Source organism: Mustela nigripes, unplaced genomic scaffold, assembly GCF_022355385.1.
Source record: "Mustela nigripes isolate SB6536 unplaced genomic scaffold, MUSNIG.SB6536 HiC_scaffold_75, whole genome shotgun sequence".
Lineage (NCBI taxonomy): Eukaryota > Metazoa > Chordata > Mammalia > Carnivora > Mustelidae > Mustela > Mustela nigripes.
In genome coordinates, this window is record NW_026739490.1 from 3,259,360 (window position 1) to 3,285,704 (window position 26,345).

The 26,345-nt window shown below is 46.6% G+C and overlaps 1 protein-coding gene across 11 annotated transcripts in view; it reads left to right on the plus strand.

Moving 5' to 3' along the window:
- Window positions 1–26,345, plus strand: part of LOC132008155 (solute carrier family 23 member 2) — a 131,451-nt gene that overhangs the window by 65,640 nt on the left and 39,466 nt on the right. For all 11 annotated transcript variants that reach the window (XM_059386559.1, XM_059386557.1, XM_059386560.1 and 8 more), the window contains 3 exons: window positions 9,945–10,043; window positions 16,838–16,954; window positions 18,971–19,128. In XM_059386559.1, coding sequence (XP_059242542.1) covers window positions 9,945–10,043; window positions 16,838–16,954; window positions 18,971–19,128 — 374 coding nt within the window. The remainder of the gene's footprint in view (window positions 1–9,944; window positions 10,044–16,837; window positions 16,955–18,970; window positions 19,129–26,345) is intronic.

Consider the following 26,345-nt stretch of genomic DNA (forward strand, 5'->3'; position numbering starts at 1 on the left):
GGGGTCTCTTTAGTGCATTCCTAAGTAGGCTTCGAGTTGTTAGATCTTAACACCAAGGTCTCAGTTAGATGGTAATAATAGGGAAATGTTCTCTTCCTGAAGAATAATTAGATCTTGGGATCAACAGTGTGTGATTCTGAGAATGGTTAGAGGATGAGGAGAATGAAGTTTGCTGCAGTTTCCCAGAGGGTTGGTTTCACTCCTCTCTTTGTGCAGGATAAGAGCTTGAATCTATTGCGTTGTGGCCGTGATAAGGGAGGGCATGTGCTCAACAGGTCAAAACTGAATAGCCAAGATAATCAGTCTTTTCTGTTCGAAGTCTATCAGTTAGAAAATATTTTTTAGGAAAGGGGATATCGTGATACAGGCTTTGAAGTAAAAACACTGGAAAAACACTGGAAAGATGGGATACAAATGATTTTGATGCATGGTGTGAGATTCTTTCTGTTTTTTCTTTTTAGAATTTGTGTTCTTAAAGATTAATTTTAAAGGGGCACGTGGGTGGCTCAGTTGGTTAAGTGTCTGCCTTTGGCTCAGCTCATGATCCCAGGGTCCTGGGATCGAGCCTCTACTGGGGCTCTCCCCACTCAACAGGAAGTCTGCTTATCCCTCTCCCTCTGTCCCTCTCCCCTGCTCGTGCTATCTCTGTCTAAAGTAAATCTTTAAATAATTTTTAAGATTTTTATTTTTAAGTAATATCTATACCCAAGTGGGGCTCGAACTCACAACTCTGAGAATAAGAGTTGTATATTCCATTGACTGAGCCTGCCAAGTGCCCTATTAAAAACCAATTTTTATGCTCTGGTTTTGAAATTTCAGATAGTATTTAGTATTTCAGCCTTTTTAAAAAAAATTTTTATTATTTGAGAGTGCACGCATGCGCACGTGAGAGAGAAAGAGAGAGAGAGAGAGAGAGAGAATGGGGGAGGGGCAGAGGGGGAGAGAGAAGCGGACTCTCCATGGATGCAGCGCTCCACGTGGGGCTCAATCCCAGGACCCTGAGATCACTACCTCAGTGGAAGTCAGACGCTTAACCAACTGAGCCATCCAGGCACCCCTAGTGTTTCAGCTTTTAATTCAAATAGAGTTTGGTAGTTTTTCTTTTTTCCTTTCCTTCCTTTCTTTACCTCATTTTTGAGAGAGAGAGAGAGAGAATGTGCTCATGAGTTGGGGGTGGTGCAGAAGGAGAGGGAGAGAGATTCTTAAGCGGGTGGGCTCCACGCCCAACACTGGGCCCAGTCTCAGGACCCCACAAACACAGCTGAAATCAGGAGCTGGACGTTCAACCGACTGAGCCACTCAGGCGCCCCTGAGCTTTGGTAGTTTTAAATGAGAGATGTTCATAATAAAAAAAATTACCACCTAGTAGTTAGGACACAGACAATGTGGTATAAATGATGATAAAATAACAGAGTTGGTGCAGTCACTTCCTAGAGGAGGTTTACAAAGTCGACGAGCATTTTAGCTGATTGTCTTTTACTTTTGCATGTGGCCAAATCCACAGAATCTGGGCCTTAAAGCACCTCCTGTCCATTCTGCTCTTATTTAAGGGTTGCTTTGTGCTCCAGGCTTTACGAGATGTGATGAGCGTGCAACAGAAGCAGTTGCCCAGGCTTCCCCTTCCCCACCTGATCAAGCCCTCCCACCATCGGCGCCATCCCTGGGGCCACTGGGTTCTTTGGATCCTCATGTCAGCTGGGGTCTTTGGTCTCCCTGCCCCCTGGCCATGTTCCTTTCCAAGCCCTGTCTGTCATTCCTGTGCCTTTTGCATTCAGATATCTTTTTCTTGGAGGTGTTTATACCTCCTGAACCCCTTACCTCTAAATTCTCAATTCACTCCTGCCCTGTGTTTACCTAAGCTAGGTAGGCAGGATCCCTGACTTGAACAGTTAGAGGTAAGGTATTTCAGATGGATTTCTTTACCGTAATCTAAGTCTGTAATTCTGATGGAGAAAAGGCTCCTTTCCTGTTAGGATTTGGTGCAGTACTTGAGGGAGGATGATAGGCTTGGGTAATTGCATGGCACCAATTACCCGGTGTTTGTTTCCCCCACCCCCTTTAATTGTACCTGTTCTAAAGCATCCACGTTTTCCCCCAGGCTTTATGGTACAGACGTGGTGTTGGAATAAAATGGGAGTAGCGAGAAAACCGTGGTTTTCTTTTCCTTGTTGTTTCTTATAGTGCACATAGGTTTCTTTTCTGTCATTGTTTCATTATTTGTATAAGTTCTTTACTTACAAGAGAAATATGTTCACTCTGGAAAATTTAGAAACTATGGAGCGACATAAGGAGGGGAAAACAAATCATTTAGAGTCCCATCAGCCAGAAAAACAGTATGCTGTTTTTGCGTATTTCTTTCTAGAGATTTGAAGTAAATATTTGAGAGTTCTTTTATAAAAGTCGGATGCACACACACACTGCTTTATAAAGCCCTTTAGCTTCATGTTTTAACCTGGCATATTGATGCCATTGAAAACGCCATTTGTGGAACACCTGGGTGGCTCAGTGGGTTAAAAGCCTCTGCCTTCGGCTCAGGTCATGATCCCAGGGTCCTGGGATCGAGCCCCGCATCGGGCTCTCTGCTCAGCAGGGAGCCTGCTTCCTCCTCTCTCTCTCTGCCTGCCTCTCTGCCTACTTGTGATCTCTGTCTGTCAAATAAATAAATAAAATCTTTTAAAAAAATTTAAAAAAAAGTTGTTTGTAGTGTGACATATGGCAAATTGTGGATCTAACTTTTGCACTTTCACTGGGGTCTTGGGTTGTTTCTCAAGTGTTTGCGAGAGTAGATGTTAGCCTAATGTATGTTAAACTTATTGCAAAGCATACTAGTTTTGAATTTTCATGAGGGAGGGTACTTTTTTTCCTGTGTTCCTTGGCTGTTCATGTTCTTTGTGAATGTCTGTCTTCCCCACCCGAACCCATTTGTCTGTGCTGAGCTGTACCAAAGATCAGAAATGCCACAGACCTATTAGAAGTTACTGTCGTAGCAGTTTGAGGGGATGGAGGGGGAACTGGTGGCACTCCAGCCAGAGCTGTGCCTGTCACTACTGGTAGTCACAGCCTCCTTGTCTGCGTCTGGGATGTTTGAGAAGTAAATGAGATCATGCGTATTAGCCTCAGATAATGTACAGGGTAGGCAGTGAATAAATGTTCTACTTATCTTCTGCATCTCCACTCTGTTCCCTAAACCAGAGATCAACAGAGAGGCAGGCAGGGGACCTTAAAGGAGATGAGTGCCAGTACTGGTGTGAATCTGTGCCCCACAAACATCAGCTGTCCCATCACCATTGTCACGGGCTGTGTGGGAGGAGGAGCACTGGAGTTTTCTTCGTGGGCCACCGACAGGCACATCAGCCCACAAAGTGCTTCGGCATGGGGGCTGGAGCCAGGGAGAGGTGATGCCCCTCTGACTCCTCTCAAAGAACAGTCGTGCTGAGGGCCGGGGGCGGGGGAGGGGAGTGGACCTGGAACTCCTAGGGTACTCTGGCCACTGCATCCCTAGGCGCCTTCTGGAGAGGGCTGAGGAAATGAAGAGGCTGCCCTAAGAAGCTGAGAGTGCAAGTGAAGGAGGCTGCAGTAGTGGTTGTTGAAGAGTGTCGTGGGGCTGCCATATTTGAGGAAACAGGGGAAACAGGGTAAGGGACTTTGTTGCCTCAGACAACTTCAGGGTTGCAACTATATCTTTTGGAGTATCTTTTTTTTTTTTTTTTTAAGATTTTATTTATTAATTTGACAGAAATCACAAGTAGATGGAGAGGCAGCCAGAGAGAGAGAGATAGGGAAGCATGCTCCCTGCTGAGCAGAGAGCCCGATGCGGGACTCGATCCCACGACCCTCATGACCTGAGCTGAAGGCAGCGGCTTAACCCACTGAGGCACCCAGGCGCCCTCTTTTGGAGTATCTTAATCTAAGACCCACAGGCTCTGGAGGCTTAGTGTGTGTTGTAGAATACTCCCTTTGATTTCTTTTTCATGGTAGTTAATTTTGAAGTTTCAGAGAATATTGAAAGTAGTTGGGAGGTTTTTTATGTTCTTTTATAATCTTTTAAAAGGGGTTTGGGTAAAAGGCTGAGAAACACTAATCTTGATTGATACCTCTGTTCTTTTTATTTATTTAATTTTTTATTTTAGAGAGCGCAAGTGCTGCGAGCCAGGGCGTGGGGGGTAGGGGCAGAAGGAGCGAAAGAGAGAATCCCAAGCAGGTTCCATGCCCAGCCTGGAGCCCGACTTGGAGCTTGATCCCGTGACTCTGAGATCATGACCCGAGCCAAAATCAAGAGTCAGAAGCCTCACCGATTGAGCCACACAGGCTCCCTGATGCTGCTGTTCTTTAAAGACATTTTAATTATAGATACGGATACTAGAGGAAATAATCTCGTGTGTGTGTGTGTGTGTGTGTGTGTGTGTGTGTGTGTGTGTAGGAGGGAAAGAATAATGCTACCTTCTTATTAAAAGAGTAGAAAACAGTTAATTTAGGGTACTTCATTTTTACTTTCAAAGTGAGTACGTAGAAAACAGCTCACTTAATTATTGGACACGTGAGAGTGGTAGGTGACTTATACCACACCCCAAGCAGGTGATGGACTGAGCTCTGAACCTCTGATCAGAGGCACAAGGTTTCCCAGGTCCCTGTCCCCTTCCACTTGCAGGTGTCCTCAGCTGCCATTCACTGCCACTTTGTGTGAGTAACACAGGCTCATTTGCTGTCGGTGTAAACGGACATTGCTGTGACACTGACCCTCAGCACTGCACTCCTCTATTGCGCCTGTCTCTCCTGCTTCCCATACGTTTGGCCGTCTTAGGATTACTGTTTAGAAACAAGTACATTAGCATTATTGTCTTTGTTTACTAGAAATAAAATACTTGAGTAAGAAAGACATGTTTACAGAGTGATAGACACACTGTCCCACACAGAGACCACCTCAGTCTTGCATACTGGGAACAAACCCAGGCAGAGAAAACCTGCTTGATTCACAGCTGATGGAGTGATTCTATAATACTGGTGTAGCGGAAAAATTTAAAGCCATCAGGTCTGGTTTCAAATAGTTTTGGTTGGTGGGGAGAAAGGACATCCTGTTCCCAAAAATAATCCCCTCCCCCTTTTTAAAAATAAAAACTAGATCAGTTTCCTAGGATGAAAGATGCCAAGATGCGGTGTTACAGCCATGCTATGAATAACACAAAAGGAAACGTGTTTTATTACATTAAAGAGGCTTTCCAACTTGTGTTTTATTTCCCAGTTGAAGTAATATTTAGAGATTCAAATATGTGAAATTTTTTTTAAATCCTTTTAAAAATCTGTGCTTTTCTGAAGAATGGATTTTAAATTTGATTTTTAAAAAAATTCACATTTAGAAAAAAGCCTAAAGTATCAGAATAGCTAATTTAGTAAACCAAAGGAAACATATTAGTAAAACAAAGCAGTGTTTTATTTTTTCAGTCATGTTTGGTCGTTTCCTGCATGCACACACAGTGGAGGCGGCGGGTCAGGCAGGCGCCCTTGTGGGCATCCCCACCTCCTGTCCCCCTCACTTCTCTCCGTTGCCAGGTCTTCCTCTCCCTTCAGTAGAAACTTCGTTCATCTGCTGCTTGCTCCAGAACCTCCCACCTTCCAGGACATGGCAGAGCGCTGGGAGTAGGATGTGAGGGCGCCAGGGTGGAGGGCAGCGGTGCAGCTCTGGAACTGGAGGCTGATAGGGATGGAAGTTGGACTCTGAGGTCCTCAGGCATGGCTTGACCTGTGGAAAAATGTTAGAAATCACGGTGATTTAGGTCAGTCCTCTTTATAGTTAAATAAACATCCTGCACTGGCCTGGGAAAGTAAGCATCCTGTGTGATTTCCAGGAATCAGCCACCTTTCTGATAGGTTTACAAACACTGCTCTTGTAACAGTTGATTTCTCTGGCCCTGCCTGCACCAGCCTCTTTGGGACCAGGACTCACATCTGCCCAGGGCCCAGGCGATTGAACTGGACAGTGGCTGGGGTGCCTTCTCCCTGACCCTGACATTCAGTGCAGGGCTAGTGTGTTACCCGTCTGACTGTGGTGGTGTCTGCCTGGCGCCCATACCCAGCAGCCACAATGCTGTGCTCCCATCCCGGCAGTCTCCAGGGGCATTAGGACCACATCCTTACTCTCTCCCGAACCACACTACCTGTCCCAGAGCGCTGTTCACACCTTGGCCCAGACTGCTGTCTTGAGTGCCCAGCAGCAGCTTCATTAAAGGTTTGCCTGCCTCTGTTCCCGTTGTCAAGCCCTTTACTGCACCTCGCCCTTCCACTCGCCTGCCGCCAGCAGAGCAGCCGTCTGCAGGGGCATCCTGTCATGGCCAGCCTCTGCTTGCCCCTGCTTTGCAGCTCCCTACGGGGGCCCCTTGTCTCCAGTCCGAATTCCTGAGCCTGGCACCTGTTGCAGGTGGCACCCCTTGGAGGCAGGGGTGGGGGTGGTGGTGGCATGCCAGGACTGTATCTTCATGGCCTGGGCACTGCAGGTGTTCAGACCTTTCGTCAAATGAATATGTGAGTCTTTGCCTGGGCTGGGAAGCATTTGCATCTTATAGTACTTACCTCATTGTGTGTGTGTGTGTGTGTGTGGAGTAAGTCCGAAAAGGCGTGGGAATTGATAAATCCTGCCAAAATCTCCTGTTTCATGCCGATATATGAATTTAAAAAAATCATTGAGGTGAAATGCTCACAATTGGTTAGCAAAATTAACCACTTTAAAGCGAACAATTCAGTGACATGTAGCACGTTCAGTGTTGGGCAACCATCACTGCTGCCTAATTCTGAGACCTTTTCAACACCTTGAAGGAAGCCCTGTCCCCACGGAGCAGTTGTTCCATGGCAGTGGGCCATGTGTGCAGATGAAGGGGGTTTTAGCCAGGACAGGACGTTGAATCCCATCTGGGTTTCTTTGATGATTTAGTAACTGAGCGTTGTTGTAGTAGGAGAGTTCATCATGAGTGTGTGTACATCTTGGCGTCTCCGTGGGCTGAGCACTGCTGTGATAGGACTTGGAGAATGGCTCTGATAGTATGTTAGTGTTTCCTGTTGTAGACTTGAACTTGGCTGGGAAGGTCTCTCTTGCTGGCAGCTGGTTTTACGGGCAAACAAATGTCCCAAACCCAGGTAACTTGTGTAAAAAAGCTGTTGCATGACTTAAGAGGTAGTCCTAGAAATAAATCTTCAAGGTGCCGTAAGAAAACTCTGCTCTGTAAAAATCACGTACTAGTTAGTGCAGATCTCTGGCATTCTTTAAAGTAGCCTCAATGCTTAGGTTATCAGTCTGTATAAGAAGTTGAATTTTTCACTGCCTGATTTTTTCAACTATTTAAAAAAGGGGGGATTGAAATATCTTTGGACCACCTCAATCTAAGCTGTGCTGCTTACTAGATCTTTAGTTGTTATAATTTCTTCCCCATTCCAAAAAGTAGTTGTCTTCATTATAGGTAATTCCAGAATACATAAAGGGAAAAAGATGAAAATGGCCCCACTGATTAAAGACAACCACAGTTAATACTTTGGTGGACATCTTTTTTATTGTTTGTTTAGAAAGGGTTGGGTATTAAGGAGGGCCTGTATTGCATGGAGCACTGGGTGTTATACGTAAACAGTGAATCTTGAATCACTAACAAAAACTAATGACGTACTTGTATGGTGACTAATGTAACATAATAAAATATTAAAAAAAAATTTTTTTTTTAAAAGGCAGCAAACAAATAACTCAAAAATACATGCCAATTCTAAAAGACCCAAATGTTAAAGGAGGAGTGGGAATAAAAAATGAAAGGTGTGCCCATCATTAGTCCTTGTCCCTAGGGTAGCCTTCCTATCATTGGTTTGGAGTCTTTCTACATCCTTTCCCAACTGTTCAAAACAGGGAGGTTATTAAGATTTTTTTAAAAAGCATAATTAGGATAATTCTAGGCTATTTTGTGACTTTTTTTTTTAAAAGATTTTATTTATTTATTTGACAGACAGATCACAAGTAGGCAGAGAGGCAGGCAGAGAGAGAGGAGGAAGCAGGCTCCCTGCTGAGCAGAGAGTCTGATGCGGGGCTTGATCCCAGGACCCTGGGATCGTGACTTGAGTGGAAAGCAGAGGCTTTAACCCACTGAGACACCCAGCACCCCTATTTTGTGACTTTTTAAAGAAGCAATATTTTTTGGAGTTCTTTCCTTGTTAGTACCTTAGTTTATTTTTTCTTTTTTAATGGCTTTTTCTTTCTAGTCACATTATTTTTGAAATCAGTATCTTATATCTTACAATGTTTATCTTTATTTTTCTCCCATTGGTTGTAGTGTCTTTTTTTTCTTTTTTGAACATTTAGGTTGTTTCCAGGGATTCAGCATTTTAAATATCAGTCATCAGTCTTGAATGCACATATCATTTGCATGGATATTTCTGGAGGGATAAGTTTCTGTGAATGCAATTGCTGGGTCCAAGAAGATGCCTATTTTGTTCTGGTGCTAACTTACCCTCCAGAAAGGCCAGTCCACCAAGAATGTAATCTCTCTGATAACTGAGAGTAGCTTTTCTCCCTACACCCTGGTCAACAGCAGATTCATCTTTTAAAATATCCCCCTAGGGGCGCCTGGGTGGCTCAGTGGGTTGAGCCACTGCCTTCGGCTCAGGTCATGATCTCAGGGTCCTGGGATCGAGTCCCGCATCTGGCTCTCTGCTCAGCGGGGAGCCTGCTTCCCCCTCTCTCTCTGCCTGCCTCTCTGCCTGCCTCTCTGCCTACTTGTGATTTCTCTCTGTCAAATAAATAAATAAAATCTTTAAAAAAATAAAAAATAAAATATCCCCCTAGTTTATGTTAAAAAATGAAAATTTAAAAAATTTCATTTCTATAATTTTAAATGAGGTTGGACAGCTAATCAGATTAAATATTTAATAATTAAATAATTTAATTATTAAATATTTAAATATTTAGATATTTAAGTTTTTTCCTGTGAGTTGTAGATTCCTGTCAGTTGCCCATTTCCTGTAGATTGTTTTATTGATTTGCAGGTATTTACCAACTACTGATACCGACCTTTGTGGCCTATAGTCGTTGCGCTGGACCGTCTTTTACCCCATCACTGATTTTTTATTTCTCTCTGATATACTTTACAATACCAGATGTTAAACTTTTTATGTACTTTGTCTTTTTTTCTCTATATTTTAAAAATAAAGTTGTGCTGCTATTCTTGCATAGTTATTTTTCAGTACCAATTTTTCAAGATAGATCGCTAGAAATGGAGCCATTTGGCTAAAGAGTAAAAATATTTTAAGATTGCTACAGGCTTCCAAGACCTAAGATGACTCCATTTGCCTCATCAGGGCAGGCACATGTGACGGTGGTGATGAATTCTGGTCCTTACTTTGAGGGCCCAGAAACTAGATTTTGTCAGCATGAACAGCCCCGACGCCCGTCCAGTGCCACCCGTTACTGCCTGCCTGCGCCTGTGCTGGCAAGCTAGTTTGTATAGTAACCACAGTGTGAAACGTCAGCCCGTTGGGTTATGAGCAGTGTGTGTTGCTTCTCCCGGGGGGATGCCGCTCAGAATCCTCATCATGCGGTGACTTGGGAAGGGATCTTGACCAAGGCAGCATAGGATGCTTTCCCCCGACCCCCACCAGAGTCTGCGGCTCCGGCACCCCACTACGCCTCCTGGGAGTTAGGGGGCACTCCCAGGGCTTTCTGGGGCCACTCCATTTCCGGCCTCCCCTGTAGGACCTGCAGTGCACTGCTTGCCGCTGCCAGAAACACACACAGTTGCTGAGGCGGTGCACACTTGTCCAGGGGTTCTTTTAAGAAAACCTGAAACTCGGCCGATTTGGTAGGCAGAACACACACGGCTTGGGTCTGTTACGAAGATTATAAAAGGCGTGTGGGGAGAATGTTACCACACAGCGCAGCGATGTGCCGTGAAACAGCCTATAAATGAAGTGCTTCTCTGCAGGTGGTGATAAATGGAGGTGCCACGTCCAGCGGGGAACAGGACAATGAAGACACCGAACTCATGGCCATCTACACGACGGAAAACGGCATAGCAGAAAAGGTACCCCCTGGGCCCAGCCTCCTCCCCGTGTCCCAGGCCCGCTGCAGGGCGTGGCTGTCTTTCCTGGGGACTCCTCTCCATGCCCCTGACTGGGTGTGTTCTTTTCACAATGGAAATAGAAGGGATGAGGAGGAGTGGAAGTGACTTAATTGTCTTGATGGCAGTTAAGGTGAGACCCATATAGAAGTCCTTACTTTTAAAGACCTCAAGCAGGATGCTGAGGGAGGTGGTTCAGAGTGTGAGTCTGGACTCAGCTCTGGGTGCTACTGTGACCCAGATCCCTGGGGGAATTACTTAAGCTTTCTGGGTATCAGGTGCCTCAACTCCAAAGAGGGAATAAAAATGTTTGTGTCTGTTCAGTTTGTTAGGATTAGATGAAATAGTAACATAGGTGGTTATTAGTGTTGTGCCTGGTACTATTCTGTTGTGGTAAACGAGAATAAGAGAAGCCAGTAGATCTTGCGTGTAGCATACATTTAAAAATGACCTAGCACTGATACTTTAGAATGTTTTATAATGTATTAATTGGATATTATTGCCACATTAGTGGCATTAGAAGATTTCATATTCCTCACTCCTGTCTTTCAGGAGATGATTTGGATGATGGGAAAACTCAGATTGAAACTGTCTTTGAGAGTATTAAATATCCTTAGTTAAAGTACTTAAAGCTTTATTAAATTGTTTCATAATGTAAAAAAAGAGAAGCCTGTGAATGGCTTATGTAGACTGTGACAATGAACAGAGTGATAGAAATCACATGCTGAGATGGGAAAATCTTTTTTTTTTTTTTTTTTTTTGCCTCCTCCCATCTCTTTGAGGTCAGTATATGTGAACCTATTCACAGGGGCCAGGAGAGACCTGCCCAAAGAGGGTCCAGATGTCTTCATTTATTTTTTCCCCTTTTTTGGGGGGGGGGGGGTCGGTCACTATGGCTAATTCATGAAAAGTGACATATTTACAGGTTTCACGACAGCTCTAAAACATCTCAACTTCATTTGAGTTTTACTTGGTAGACTTTTATTTTTTAATTTTTTATTTTTTATTTTTAGAGAGAAAGGAGGGTGAGGTAGAGGGAGAAGGAGGGAATCTTAGGCAGGCTCCATGCCCAGTGCAGAGCATGACCCCGAGGTCGTGACCTGAGCTGAAATCAAGAGTCAGACACTTAAAAGACTGAACCATCCAGGCCACTCCAATTTGGTAGACTTTTAAAGCACATTTTATTTTCACTGTGAAGATTTACTAATTAGTTTCTATAATGTAATGTTATTCTAGAACAGTTGTATTTTTTTAAGGTAAGCTGTGCACCTACTGTGGGGTTTGAACTCATAACCCTGAGATTGAGAGGTGCATGCTCTACTGACTGAGTCAGCCAGGCGACCCTGGATGGTACTTTAGGTAATGTTCACTTAATATTCTAGATAGTGTTCACTTAATATTCTAGAAACAGACCACTAGAAAGTCGATGCCTGCAAATAGTACCCAGCCTGGGTATTAGCACTGGAAGTTTACAGTGTCATCTCTAAAATGATAAAGAACAAGGATGTTAATATTGAAATTCTAGAATAATCAAATTTTTGTGTTTGTGGTTTTTTTCCATTTTTGGCTATCTTGGCCAGTATTGCTTTTTGGTCAAGCTGTTATAAATTTGGTCAGTCTATTATAAATTTTATGGAGGCTTATTAGATTCATGCTGAGATGTTAAAATTCCTGTGGTCTTGGATTCCAAAGTGGTCCTCAGAGTGCAGGAATTCAAGTGGCCACTGTTGACATGTTGGCCGATGCCTACGTCCGCAGCTGAGATACAGCCCATGGAGCAGGATCTGGGCAGGGAGCCACCGCCCGGCCTGCTTGGGTCTCAGCATCCAGTGCTACATCTTGTAGTAGAGTGCTTCTGAATTCATAGACTCTTTTGGCTGTATCCATTTTTTGTGTACTGGGCCCTTAATCAGAGTCACCAGAATTTCCAGGGTATAGGCTGTCATGATTTTGGACTCCCTCCTACATTATCCAGGAAACGATGGTCATCTTTTGAAATGAATAACAATGAGCATTAACACTGAGGGCTTTTTAACATCTCTGGCAGTACCTTTTACTGATTCTAGTGAACTGTTGGCAGGAAGAATGTCTGGCTCATTTATGCTAGACATTTATTTGCCTGTTTGAAAATCTTTTTCACTGTCTAAACTTTGAAACATTCGTATTTCTTTGAGTACTAGGGAGAGAAGATATCTTTCTGTTTCACTGGCTGCTTTTCTTTATGAAATGACAGGTTTCGGGGGAAGAGCTGTCATGTATTAAATGGTGCGAATGGTCCAGACCTTGGGCTCTATGATTCAGGCAAGGGGCCACTGTTAGTCCTCACCACAACCCAATTAGAGAGGTGCTATCACAATCCGTGTTTTAGAGAAAAAATGAAATTTAGGCCCTCTGCTGTCTTGAATTCATGCAAAGAAAACTTCGGAGGATACTACCCTGTGGGATCTTGCTTTTTCAAGGGCATGGAAAGGCTGTGTCTTGAACACTTGACCATGAAGTAACACTGGAACCTTGCAGGAGAGACAGGATGAGTGGGGGCCAGAGAGATCACCCCACATGTTCTCCATATTCATGTTTGTTTTCCTAATTATAGCAAGCTGTTAGTTGTTATGTATTTTCTTATTTTATACAAAACTTGACTTCTGGTATCTCTTAATACTCTTGAGCTCCTTATAGTAAATGCTGGTTAATATGGTGTTAGCTACAAGATACCCATCTTGGAATGTGCTCAAAGGGATTTATTCATGAAAGGGACCAGAAGGATAATGCCTTGAGTCCTGGACCATGAATCTTTAAGACCATAGCATTGAGACCCACGCCCAATACATTCTGAACTTGACCTTGGTATTACTGGGATTCCTCTTTGGGGGATGTTGAAGGAATTGAACTTTGTTTATAGTGAGGGTATTTGGAACAGGAATGAAGTAACTACGTAAACGGTTTAGATGTTCCCATTGAAATATCAGCAATTTGTTGTTTTACAGTGTTTACAGCAGCACGTGAAGTGGTTGCAGCAGTATTGGGCAAAATATGTTTATAGCATGTGTGTTTACAGCAGCACGTGAAGTGGTTGCAGCGGTATTGGGCAAATCACTATTAATCACAATTTCAGAGAGTCCATTGTTTCTGGCAATTTCTAAGCAGCAACCCTGCTCTTCCTGGGAGGCTGTGTAGCATGGTGGCAAGTGCAGCCTTTGTGGACAGCCTGTTTTCAACTGCTGGGCGACCCGCTTGGCTCCTCAGGGTCTCTACCTCCTCATCTATAAAATGGGGTTATTATGACATGTGACTTCCTAGGTCCCTTGCATGGGGGACCGGAGAATGTAAAACAGCATGCATGAGGTTTTTAGGAAGCAGAGATTGCCAAAATGTGGAACTAGTTACAAGTGAAGTAGTTATAATGTGTACCCACTTGAATATCCCACTGGCTTGGCACTGGGGTCTTTTGCTGCCCATTGTTTCAACAGCTGGGTGGTTGCAATGGTTACCAAGCTTGTTAAATAGAAGATGAACCTATTTTTTTTAAATTTTTTATTTTTTATAAACATATATTTTTATCCCCAGGGGTACAGGTCTGTGAATCGCCAGGTCCACACACCCCATAGCACTCACCAAAGCACACCCCCCCCCAATGTCCATAACCCCACCCCCCTTCACCCAAGCCCCCTCCCCCCAACAACCCTCAGTTTGTTTTGTGAGATTAAAAGTCACTTATGGTTTGTCTCCCTCTCAATCCTATCTTGTTTCATTTATTCTAAAGATGAACCTATTTTTGTAATGTTGAGATTTATTTTTAAAGTTAAAGACCTTTTAAACTTTCAATCCTTGTGGATTCTGTTTAAAATTAAGGTACCAGCAGTTCTTGAAAAAGGAAGTTCCCTTGGAATAGATTAGACAAGAATACAGCATTGGTAATTTTTGAAGCTAGAGAGAGATTTGGGGTTGGTATTCCATATTTCCACCTTTGTATATGCTTGGAAAATTGTGTAGTACAAAGATAAGAGAATAATTGAGTCATACCTTGTTGTTGCTACTCTTTGGTTCTCTGGTATTGATTTTGGCTGTGGAGAAATTGGGCCAGTCTTGTTTTCTTCTTTTTATCAGCATCTTGGTATTTTTGCCTGTTTTTTGGATTCTTTGTTTATCTTTGATATTCAGTAACTTTACTTAGATATGTTTTGATGTTGACTATTCTGGGTCAGTGTTTTTTGGCACTTGGAGTATTTAGCATTAAGGACCCTTTTATTTTAGGAAAGCTGTCTTAAATTCTGTCTTTATTTTTTGTTTCAGTCTATTCTTTTGGTTTTCTTATTTGAGGGACATATTTTGGATCTCTTTTGCTAGCCTTCGCTAGCTATCCTTTCTCTCTAATCATTTTTTTTTCTTATGTTGTTTGATTTCTTTTTTTTCTCCCACTTCCAGCCTGTGACCCTTTGTTACTCATATCTGTTTTCTCTTATGCTCCTTCATGTGCACTTTTTATTCCTTTTCTTAAAAAAAATTCTGTCAACATGTTTTATTTCCCTTTGTTTTTAAATTTCTGTTTTAAGGTCTTTCTTAATGCAGTTGATTGCTTTATTGAGTTTTCAAAATATCTGAGTCTGAGCAACATTGGTGGTATCATGGCTGCCTTCCAGAATATCTGAATAGTTTTTCGTTAATTCATTGAGTTAATTCATTGGTGGGTTTTTCTAATTTGTAAACATATCCGTTAGTTCTTGGAAATTTTATTATCTCTTAAATTCATTTTTATATTACATTTTAGACTTTTAAAAGCTTATTTTTTTTTTTTTTTAAAGATCCATTTGAGAGAAAGTGTGTGTGTGAGAGAGACAGAGACAGAGTTGGGCGGGAGGGGCAGAGGAAGAGGGAATCTCAAGCAGTTTGGGTGCTGAGTGCGAAGCCCAATGCAAGGCAGATCCTATGACCCATGAGTTCATGATCCGAACTGAAACCAAGAGTTGGACATTCAATTGACTGAGCCCCCCAGGTACCCCTAGACACATTCTTAAGAGCAGGATTCTCCTTCTCCCTCCCCACTCTGCTCCTCCCTGCTCACTCACTTTTTCTCCCTCCCTCCCTGTCTCAAATGAACAGAAAAACTTAAACAAACAAACCAAAAAACCCCAGGCTATTCCAAGGATTAACAGGCTGTCTCCCAATTGCCAGGCAAGGACCTAGCCATTTTTTTCTTTTTTAAAGATTTTATTTATTTTGACAGAGAGATCACAAGTAGGCAGAGCTGCAGGCAGAGAAAGAGGGCGAAGCAGGCTCTCCACTGAGCAGAGAGCTTGATGTGGGGCTCAATCCCAGGACCCTGAGATCATGACCTGAGCCAAAGGCAGAGGCTTAACCTACTGAGCCACCCAACCACCCCCCAAGCCATTTTTTTGAAATGTGTGAGGGCTTGGACAACCCAGACCTGCTGAATTAACCCTTTCCTGCACATTAGTGCATACAACACTGTTCACACCCATGTGTTTTCTCTACCACCCCTATCAACAGATTTTTTAAAGGCACACATGATCCATTTTAACTTATTCAGGAATGCAGATCTGCCACTATCTTGTTTAAAATGGAAGGAAAAGTTCTCTGAAAGGTCAACCTCAGTTCTCGTTTGGATTAGCTCAAATGTCAACTTACATCAGACGTTTATTTACCCTTAGGCTTTAAAAGGTGAGGCTGAACTGCGTCACTTCCTTTGTTCAGTGGTATTTGGGCCCCAAATCCTTGTCTGCCTCTGCACAAGAAATCGATTGACGAACAGGGAGTCAGTGTCTTTCTGTGGACCATATCCATGGACAAGAGGGCACAAGTGGGGCTAGATAATGTCAGAAGGTCATCATCTTTTTTGTGAACCATCTTTTACTTTTTCTTTTTAGGCACTTTTTTTAAGTTACAAAAGACTTAAAGTGCCCATCTTGGATTCTAAGAAATTGTTCATAGAGTTTTAGAACCCAGAGCAGTTTTGAGGGTACATGAGATGACTTGAGGTTATCTTGAGTTTTCTGTTTAGCTGAGAAGTAATGTAGACATCAACTGAATACGTCTAGACTATAATCCAAAGTGTCCAGTCTTTGTGAAGATTTTGGCTCAAAAAGCATACAACACTTAATGTTTTTAGAAGTCTGTAGTAATGGGGAGGGGGAAGGAAAGGAAAAAACCCTGTCCCCTAAACTATCAATATATCTTTAGTCTGTTTTTAAACAAAAATTGAAATCCTACCTGTGTCCTTTCGAATTTTACTTTTCACTCGCCATGTGTCAGAGCAGCTGTGTTTTGATAGGAGGGTGTAGGACTTTGTTTTGAAGTTCAGCGATCTTTCTCCTTGCAGGGATGAGAAGGGTAGAAGGGACAGATTAGTGCTCTTTGTCTGAAAGTGGTTAGCGTTTTAAAACGTTTTCTTCCTTTGAGGCACCTCTCGAGAACTGCTCATGCCAAGGCATCCGTTTATGGGGTCAACCAGGGAACGTCCCTGTCTGTGTAGGGCCCCCTGGGCTTGGAGAGAAACCCTGAGCAAGCTGGGTGCTCTTGGGGATGAGTCTGTGACAAGGGATACCGAGCCCCCAAACTCTGAGGACTGGTCGTCTCGCTGAGTGTGTTGAGCCTTGCATCAAAGGCAGCCAAGGCTGATTTTTGCAAAAGCATGGCCACCACTTCATAAAGTTGTTTCTCAGTAATAGTGGCCTGCTCCAAGCTGAGTGTGTTCCTGGTCCTTGCTTCTATTAAATAATGCCTTTTCTCCCTGTCACTCACAGAGCTCTCTTGCCGAAACCCTGGATAGTACCGGCAGTCTAGACCCCCAGAGATCGGACATGATTTATACCATAGAAGATGTACCCCCCTGGTACCTGTGCATATTTCTGGGGTTACAGGTAAGATGGCTCCCTTAGAATGTAACTACCAGCAGATGTTCAACTTGTCTGTCTGGATTCTTTAAAAATTCAATTTTGATTTTTATTTATGGACAACTTTATTATAAATTTCTATTTTAACAATGGCGACTGGGACTCATTAGCATCCGTTTCATAGTAGTGGAAGGAAGAAAAGAACAGGAGGAAGAGGTGGACGCAGGCATGAAAGAGGGAAAACTCTCAAGGAATGAGCAGACGAGTGATGTGGCAGGAAAGAGGAAGGGCCGGTGAGATAGAGAAAGAGGGGAGAATGCAGTGAGGGAGGGAGGAGAAGTTTTGATCTTCACTCCTGGTCATGTAGTCCAGTCGTGGTCAGTTCTGCTGTGAAACAGGGGTGACACCAACAAGTGCCCTGTTGGCCGGGATGCACATAGGAGGTTTCAGTCTTCTCTGCATGGGAAGGGAGACCCGCTGTCGTAGAGGCTTCATCTGCTGCGGACTGCCGTGGGAACACAGTGGGCAAGCCACCAGATGCTGGGAGACCAGACAGGTGGTGACCCAGCTTGACGCGGGCCCTGCATCTTGGGTGTTTTTCTCCCCTCTCTCTGTACCCTTTTCCCACTTAGGGGTTGGTGGGAGGCCCAGAGGCCCTGACGCCCTGGCCTATATCTGCCTTGGTTGTTTTAGCCCGGACTCTGTTCTGAGGTTTGGCTTCCTTTTTTCCTTTCTCAAGTTGGAATGGGTTGTTCCACCTGAGGTATTTCAGATGCTGAGAAAAATCGGTCCCAATGCACCCCAGACACGTGTAGTCACTTGGAGGAGGGGAAGTCTCTGCAGACATCTGATGCTTTGGTCTGGTTCCCAGCGCCCTCAGCACCTCTGTCCCCACCTCCCACACGGGCACCAAAGCAGCTGGTTACCTGGACTGAAAGGTGTCTAGTAAAGGAGGAGTCACAGCCAAAGGAGCTAAGTTGTCTTTAGCTTGGGCTGAGTATCCTGAATCAGATTCACGAAACTCACTTTTGGAAATGTTTATATTACATATGTCTTTAGAAGTTTTCCCTGGTCTTATAGGATCAGGAAACCTTGCATGTGTCATGCCTTTCTTGACGATCTGCAGTGCTCTTAAGCTTATGAGCAGCTCTGCAAAGTCCCAGACAGGAACGTTCTGTTCCCCGTCCGGAACACCTCACAGTGTTGCATAGTGGAGTGTCGGGCGTTAGGCAACCCATTCTGGCAAATGAGAGCAGAGACGGGAAACTTGGGAAGGGAAGTAGGAAGTTTGCAGATCAGAAGAGGGACCTGAATAGACAGACCTCTGGGAGGAAGGGAGGTGAGCAGCGAGTGCCCGGAATGTCCCACCAGGGGCCAAAAGCGGGGGCTAGGTCCCAAAGGAGGAATGGGGGATGGGCACTTTCTGGAGGGTTCCCACAGCTCCCACACACCCATAACCCTTTCCCGATGGTAGTCAAACAATGCCAGGCCCTAGAAAAAGATGGGAAACACCCTGTGCGTAGATGCTTGAGTAACTTTAACCCACAGACTGGAGAGAATTTAAGAAAAAATAAATAAATAAAAGGAAGACGGATGATCTCAAGAATATATATAGAATGCCACGTGAAATATTGGCAAATCACACCCGAGAAGAAAAACCTAGCATGACTGCTGAGGGCTTGTTTTAAGAATAGTTCCATGCAACACAATTTGTGTCAACAGATTAGAGGAAAGGGATCTCAGATCTTAGTAACTGATGCTAAAAAAGCATTTGAACAAAGCAGGTGTTCCCAGTCAGAGTTCTGTAAATAAACCTCACCTGTGCAGGCCGGGCTCAGGCGAGCCATAGACAGGAAACTGCCAGGAAGGTGAAGCGCTAAAGAACGGAGAGGATGTGCTACAGGGTAGGCATATGTACCCTGAACACCAGAGAGTCTTCCTGTGGGCTGTTGTTCACAAACAGCCGGGGCTCCAGTTCGGATAGGATTGGACAGAAACAAGAGGAAGCGCTCCTCTCTCCCCAACCCCTCCTGTCGCCCACAGCACTACCTGACGTGCTTCAGTGGCACCATCGCCGTGCCCTTTCTGCTGGCCGACGCCATGTGCGTGGGCTACGACCAGTGGGCCACCAGCCAGCTCATCGGGACCATTTTCTTCTGCGTGGGAATCACAACCTTGCTGCAGACAACGTTTGGATGCAGGTGAGATTGGGGTGTTGAATTGGGGTGCTGAAGCCCCCTGAGGCATGGAGTGAGGCCACTCACTCAGGGCTGCTTGGAAGGACTAGCTGGAGCTGGCAGGGTGGGGGGCATCCTAGTGGCCACGGTCAACCCCCCAACCCCCACCCCCGTGTTTCTTTTCTTGGTGGAGGGCCCAGCCTCTCTTCCCCAGGTGGGCAAGCTAGAGACTCAGACTCACTCTCCTCTCCTTCCGGGTCCCCAGTGGGCAAGTCTCATTCTCTCCAGGATCCTCTTCCTGTCCCCCTTCCTTTAGTTCAGACTTAACTGCTCTGCTCGTGCCCACTGGTTTCCCTGCCTCCAGGGTGGCTCTGCTCTCCACTCTGTGCCCCCCCGCCCATCTTGCTCCCGTTGCATCTTCCCCTGGGCTGCCTGCCAGGCTGTAGCCCCACTCCCCCTTCAAAGTCTGACTCCCACCCCATAGGCTTCTCCCTTGCTCTCTGTCCCACCACCCTGCCGTGGGCTGGCCTCTGAGCCCTGCACTTGCTTTGGGCTGAGCTCCTCCCTGAGCCCCCTGTTTCTCCTCCTATGCTTGTGCTCCCCAGCAACCAGTAAACCCTGCTTATCCTCCCGGCTTGTCCCTCCCCCTCTGTGAAGCACGCTTGTGTCCCCAAGGCTTCTGTTGTTGCCTCCTCTGAATCCCCACACATGCATCTCGTGTACAGTCTTCTGATGTGGCTCTTAGTCCACTCTGTCCTTTTTTGTTTTCGTGTCTTTTCCCATGGGATTGTGCTCCCCTCAGTACCAGGGCTCTGGCTGGTTCACCTTGCATCCCCAGCCCCCAGCTCAAATGGGTGTGGAGCCGGCACGGGAAGGAAAAGAACCGTCCTTGCCTGCCTCCTTGTGCGGGCCGCTCATTCCTCTGCTCTCTGCTCTTCCACCCTCATCACAGTTCAGCCTCCTCCTTTGCCCCCGGCTCTGCTCTCGGCTTGGAGCCTGCTGCAGCAGGACCCTCTGTCCCCACTGGAAGGGCAGCAGATTACACTCGGGAGTTCTGTCCCCTGCTCTGTCAGAGACAGCCTGAGGAGGGCTTTGCCTTCTCTGCTGGGGGAACAAGAACAAGAAGCTACAGAAAGCAGCTTGAGACTCATGAACTGTATTCTGAGGAGTCTGAACCCTCAGGGACCTCCCGAGGGTTGCCCTTACCTGGGGACAGGAGAAATACGGGAAGGGCTGTGAGCAGAGTTAAGGTGTTCTGATTGGCCTTGCAGGCTGCGTCCTGGGAAGGGATAGGGCAGCTTCCTGGCAGGTCTGTGGATGGATAGAAGGCTGTGGGGGTGTCCAGCTCTTGGAGTTGTCCAACCCCAGCCCCTGAAAGCCTGCCTATATCCACCACTCTGAGCACCTCTCTTACCCCAGGAGGATGGTCTCCTTAGAGGACCTGTGAGGGGAGGGGCAGGGTGTCATTGACCTGTGAGAGGGAAGGGATGTGTTCTGGGCATTCCAAGGAGGACTTGAGTTATTTTCTTAGAGCCAGGTAGATAAATTTGGTTGGGAGCATCTTTCAGTCCTTTGAGAAAGCATTCGAGGTTCTGTATTTCAAATCCAGAGTGTATTAAAAAGCTTTTGTTGACTGACTCGGGAGCCTTACCTTCTATACAGGCCATTGGTTCTTTGGCAGGGTGGCTGGGGATTGTTCTTTTTCTAAACAGCTGACTCCTTGGGGAACTCGTTGCACAAACCATCTGTAAAACTGGGCAGTGCTTACAGTTGAGATTGCTAGTTGATCTGAAGAGTGAAGATTGCTGATTGATCAGAAGAGTGGAAGCATATGTCTTTAGTGTAGTAAAATATGCAGTATGCAGCTCTGCCCTGGTCTTATGCCAAGGAGGCTAGTCCTGGCTGGCAGTTGAGCCTGGCAGCCGCAGGCACAGTTGCCTGCTGGTGAGACAGAAGTGGGGGGCCCTTTGGGTGAGGGCAAAGAGATGGGAGGGCACCCATTCAGGACCCCCTTACCCCTTACCCATCTTGGGGCACAAGAGACCTAAACAGAACAGCTTGGGTCTATGCACCCACCCCCTAGCAGCTGAGCTGAGAAGGAACAGGAGAGGGCTTTGAAATACCTGCTGGGATCGCTTGGGGACCCAGCCTGTAGAGCTGCAGTAGATGTGCGCATGCAAACATTTGTGTGTGCACTAAGTGCCTGTCTGCACCCTGTGCCCAAGAGGCGTGGTGAGTGTGGCTTTCTTTGCTCGGTTTCATGGTGGGAGCGTTGTGACGGGGAAGCCCCACCCATGTCCTTGGGAGGTGTGGGAAGCCGTGGGTCCCATCCTCACTGTGGTGTGGCTGTGTGCCTAGCTATAGATTGGGAGGTGGGTCTCCGTCTGCCAACCGTGTTAGTGAATGTGTGCAACTGGGGCAGGACAACGTGTGTTGAGGTGCTTTCATGTGGTTTCATCTTGGGATGTGGATTTTCTGTGGCTGTCACAGTGTGGTGGTGTCCATACTCTTAACGTGGGAAAAAAGAGGAGGAAAGTACTGACCTGTTCCAGCAGATAGGCAGCGAACAGTCTGTATGGGAGGCCCCGGGTGCCTGGACCCAGCTGTGCGAATTGTTGAGATGAGCGTGTGCTATGAGGCTTATGGGACAGCCACCTGCACCTTTGGGGATTTGAAGGGAGAGTCCTAGGAGAGGTGATAGCATGTGAGATGGGTCTTGATGACTCAGTGGGCTCCTGGCCCAGGAGGGTTGAAGGAACTTCCATCCTGGGCAGGGCAGGGGCAAAGTCAGGAAGTCAGCCTGATGAGGCCTCCCCCTTGACCAGAGGCCAGGCTGTGGGCCAGTCTCTGATGCTTGGGTGTTCTCTCAGCGGGACAAGAGAGCTTGCTTGGGCTCCACTGGCGGGGCACTTGCCTACTGGGGCTGTGCCTCGAAAGACATTACTTGGATGTAGTATGGAGAGGGTGATGGGCCAGATTCAGGGGACCAGGGATATCTAGGAGAAAGACAGTGGGATTCATGCAAGGATTCTGGAGGGGAAATAGGAAGGAAAATGTTAGAGGTTTCAGGGTCCCTGTGTGGAGCTAGCCAGGGGCCAGTGGGGAGAGACAGATGGAGACAGAGTGTGTGTACGTGTGTGTTTTTCAGGGTTGAATGATGAGTTCAGCTGTAGCCTGCGTTCTGGAAGTCCATTTCTGCTTTTGATCCTGAAGTGGAAAGAAAAACATGGGTGTGCCTTGGTGTGTGTTGATTATTAAAGAATATGATTGGATGAATTTGAATCAGCTGCCTTTGGGTCTGGGGAGAATTGAGGGAGCAACCCACCCCCCAGTATCACCCCCTCAGGCTTCTGGCCCTTCTTGCACTGGGTTAACTCTTGCTCTCCTTCTCTGTGCTAGCAGCACTGTTTTCCTGCCTGGGATCCTTCCTGCTAGTGCTGTGGATTCCAACTCTGCAAAGCCTTAAGCTGTTATTGATACATTCGTTTCAGTGTTTGTCCACTGTATATTTGAGGGCCTGCTGAGCACAGGTGAACTGAGATGGTGAGGGGTGTTTCCCCCTTCCTGCCTGGCTGGTCACCACCTCTGAGGTTTGTTTGCTGCACCTATATATTCAAGTGTTCTATCTCCTCTGCATCTCCCCACCCTGTACCCCTCCCACTAGAGAACTGACTTCTCTAATCCCTGCTCTTTCCCTTCTTCCTCTGGGCCCCAAGGGGCAGGGCTCCCCTCTCCAGTGGAACCACTTCCTATGCCCTTGGCCCATTTCCTGTAGGTTGAGTGAGAGAAGAGCAGAAATCCAAACAGTGGCCACATATCCCCCTGCCACCCCTACACAGCCCCTCCTCCCATGTTTCCAGCGGAGCAAGGCAGGCCTAGGACCTCAGCGGGAGGAGCCGTCCATGGTACTGAGATACCCGGCTCCACCCGGCTCCTCCTCAGGATGGGGTGGAGGAGGGGCCTCCCAGGGTCTGTTCCAGAGGCTCCCCAAGGCCATGCTGCCGGTGCTGACCCAGATAAAGGTGGGATGCACGTGTCAGGTGTTTAGTTGTGTGTGGTTAATTTGGCAGTGCGGTGATGCTGCTTTAATGGATGAGTAACACTAAAAGTGAAGTATTACTGTTCTAAGGAAAACTAACAGGATTGCAACTAATAAAGGTAATTGATCTACTTTAAAAAAAAATCAGGGTGTTGGATATTTTATTTTATTTTAAAGATTTTATTTATTTATCTGACAGAGATCATAGTAGGCAGAGAGGCAGGCAGAGAGAGAGAGAGAGGGAAGCAGACTCCCTGCTGAGCAGAGAGCCCAATGCGGGGCTCCATCCCAGGACCCTGAGATCATGACCCGAGCCGAAGGCAGAGGCTTAACCCCCTGAGCCACCCAGGCACCCCCTTGTTGGACATTTTAATGATGAACTGTAATCCTGTGGGCAGTCAGAACCTACAGTACTTGGTGTAAAGCATTAGCTGAAGGCAGGTGGCAAATAATGGTTTCTTTTCCCGTCACACATGGGGGAGTGCAGCAAGGACAGGAGGTTAGAGGGACCTGCTCAGCCCTCTGGTTTGGAGCAGATGACCTCCCCAGCTCTGTTTCCTTTTGTGAAAAGGAGAGGTGTCTCTTCTGAAGTTGGCCTGTAGGTGACATTTTGCCATTATCGTGCAAATAGATTATTACAAGCTTCCTAAAGTCCATCTGAGACTTGATAGAGAACGAGTCCTTGGAAGATCTTACAGTTCTGCTGGATGCTCACTATAGGCCGTGAAGGATCATTTTAACAGACTCACGTATTTACTTCCGGATCACCACAGGATCAAAGAAATAGATAAAGCCGTTGGGGTTGCGGGGATGGCAAGGGTGGGACAGTGTGGGAGGGGGGCTGCTGGTGTTGGGAGCAGGCTTTATTCTCCGTGTCCCAGCTGTAAGGATTGTAGGTGGTCTGTGTATGCGTGCATTTGTAGTTTAGTGCCCATTTCCTTAGGCTTAGAGCCGCAGAGGGAAAAAAGTTTCATGTTCAGCTTGCATGGTATCTAGGACCTATTGTCAGACCACGAAGTGTCTGAGTTCTGTACGGGGTTTTGCCTACACTCCCCCATCCCCCTGCCTTGTGCTGAGTGCCCAGTGCTCTCTTGTACCGTGTGCAGTGGGCACAGGCCCTTCACTTTGAGAAAGCTGGGTTTAGAGCCGAAGATGGAGGAAAGTGTCAGTGTCCCTGAGCTGTGGGCTATGACCAGGTTGTCCCTCCTCCTCACTTCACACAGGCACCCAGGTGGAGAGTGGCACACTATTCCTGGAAACCTGTTTTATTCCTGAGAATTGCTCAGGAACCGGTGGAGGTGAAGCCAGTGTGTGTCTTTGTGTAAGTCCCAAGCGCCAGCTTCAGGATGCTGCCAAGTGAAGGCTCCTTGGGGGCGGGTCACGGGCGGGGCTGGCCGAGGCCACACCATGTGTGCTGCAGACCCTCCTCCCTTCCCTGCACACCTCCCTCTGCACCAAGTGCTTTCCTTTCCTCTGGGGACCATGATGGTTTGGAAATGGTGGTCGTTGTGGGTCTCAGTCCCTGATGCCCCATGATTCCTGTGGCTTTCGTGCTGCCCAGAGCCTCAGCCTGCTGGGGATAGCCATTCTGCCAAGGCTGCTGTGCCGCCGCCTCCCTCCTCCCCACCTTGCCTTTTCCTTCTTGCTCCTGCCCATTGACCTTTACCCCCTGCACTCTGCTTTCAACAACGTCTTCATTGCTGAGTTCCCTCAACTGAGGTTTTAACAGTTCTCATTTTGGTTCGTTTGTGATGTCAGTCCCGGGAACTCCTGAGCCTTGTTCCAAGAATTAATGCAAAGCTTTGAAATCCTGAGAGATTGGGGCAAGTTTGTTCCGATTCCCCTGCGCCTCCCCCTCTCCCCCCACCCCCCAATGCTAGCCAGCTGGCAGCAGTGTTGCCTCCCTGGCTTCAGGGAGGACTCAGCTACTGTATCACTTTGGCTGCTGCCACCTCTTAAAATAGAGGCCAAGTCTCTGTACAGCTCTGAGCTTTCCAGAGTCCTCACCCCTCACTCCAGGTGTCAGTGCAGAACTAGGGGTGAAGGAGGATCCGGGAACCCTGCCCCCCCACACCATCTTTCCTGAAGTGTGGCAGGTGCTTTGTTTGGGGGTTACCTCAGTCTTTTGCCTGGGCAAAACCTCCCTCTAAGCTCTCTCACAAAAGACTAGACTGCAGGTGGGCTGGCCCCTTCCCAGAGGAGCCCCTCCAGTTCACCACAGGCCTGCCACAGGCAGGCCGAGCCTTTCTTTGCTGAGAAATGGTAGGGATTGGGCCAAGAGCATCCTAGTAGCTGGTGCAGCAGCCTGTTTTCTAAGCAGATTGTCTGTCCTGAAGAGGGCGCTCCCCTCTCTCTCACCTTCCTGAGTTCTTGGGGCCTGTACGTGATGTGTGCTCACTGAGTACGGGGTGGCTGAAGGATACCTCCAACTCTCAGGTCTGGGGCTCTGAAATCTCTTTTTTTAAGATTTTATTTATTTATTTGACAGAGAGCGCAAGAGAGGGAGTATAATACAAACAGGGTCAGAGGGAGAGGGAGAAGCAGGCTTTCCCGCTGAGCGGGAGCCTGGTGTGGAGTTCAATCCCAGAACCCTGGGATCATGACCTGAGCCGAAGGCAGCACTTAACTACTGAACACCACCCAGGCAGCCCTGAGGGCTCTGAACTCTTAACTGTTCATAAAACTGGCAAGGGTGGAGGGAAGCAGTGATTAGATTGGGGATGGGGGAGATTGGGAAGTCTCCTGCATTCTGTTTCCCTATATGTACTTGGGGTATACGTGCAGTTTTTTGAACCCCTTGAAAGTAAAGTGGCTTCCGTGCCAGCTGACCCATAAAAACTTGTGGGACTGAGGGTCCCACTGGATGACTTACCACATCTGAGAGCACTGTTGTTCTGCTATACAATCTAACATGCAGGCTGTTTAATTTCCCAGGAGGTCCCTAAAATATCTTCCCTACTGTCCTCTCCACCTTCCTGAATCTGGATGCAGTCTAGGTCATGTGGACATTTGTTTAGTGTATCTCTTTGGTCTCTGAATAATAGGCTGTCCCACATCTTTCCTCCATAGTTTTGCCTCCATAAAGCACCCAGGCCAGATGTCTTGTTGAGTCCAGTGGTTTGAATTTGTCTGACTGTGTCCTCAGGGTGGTATTTGATTTTTTTCGACAATTGCCCTTCTCTGTTGTAACCTACGGGATGGG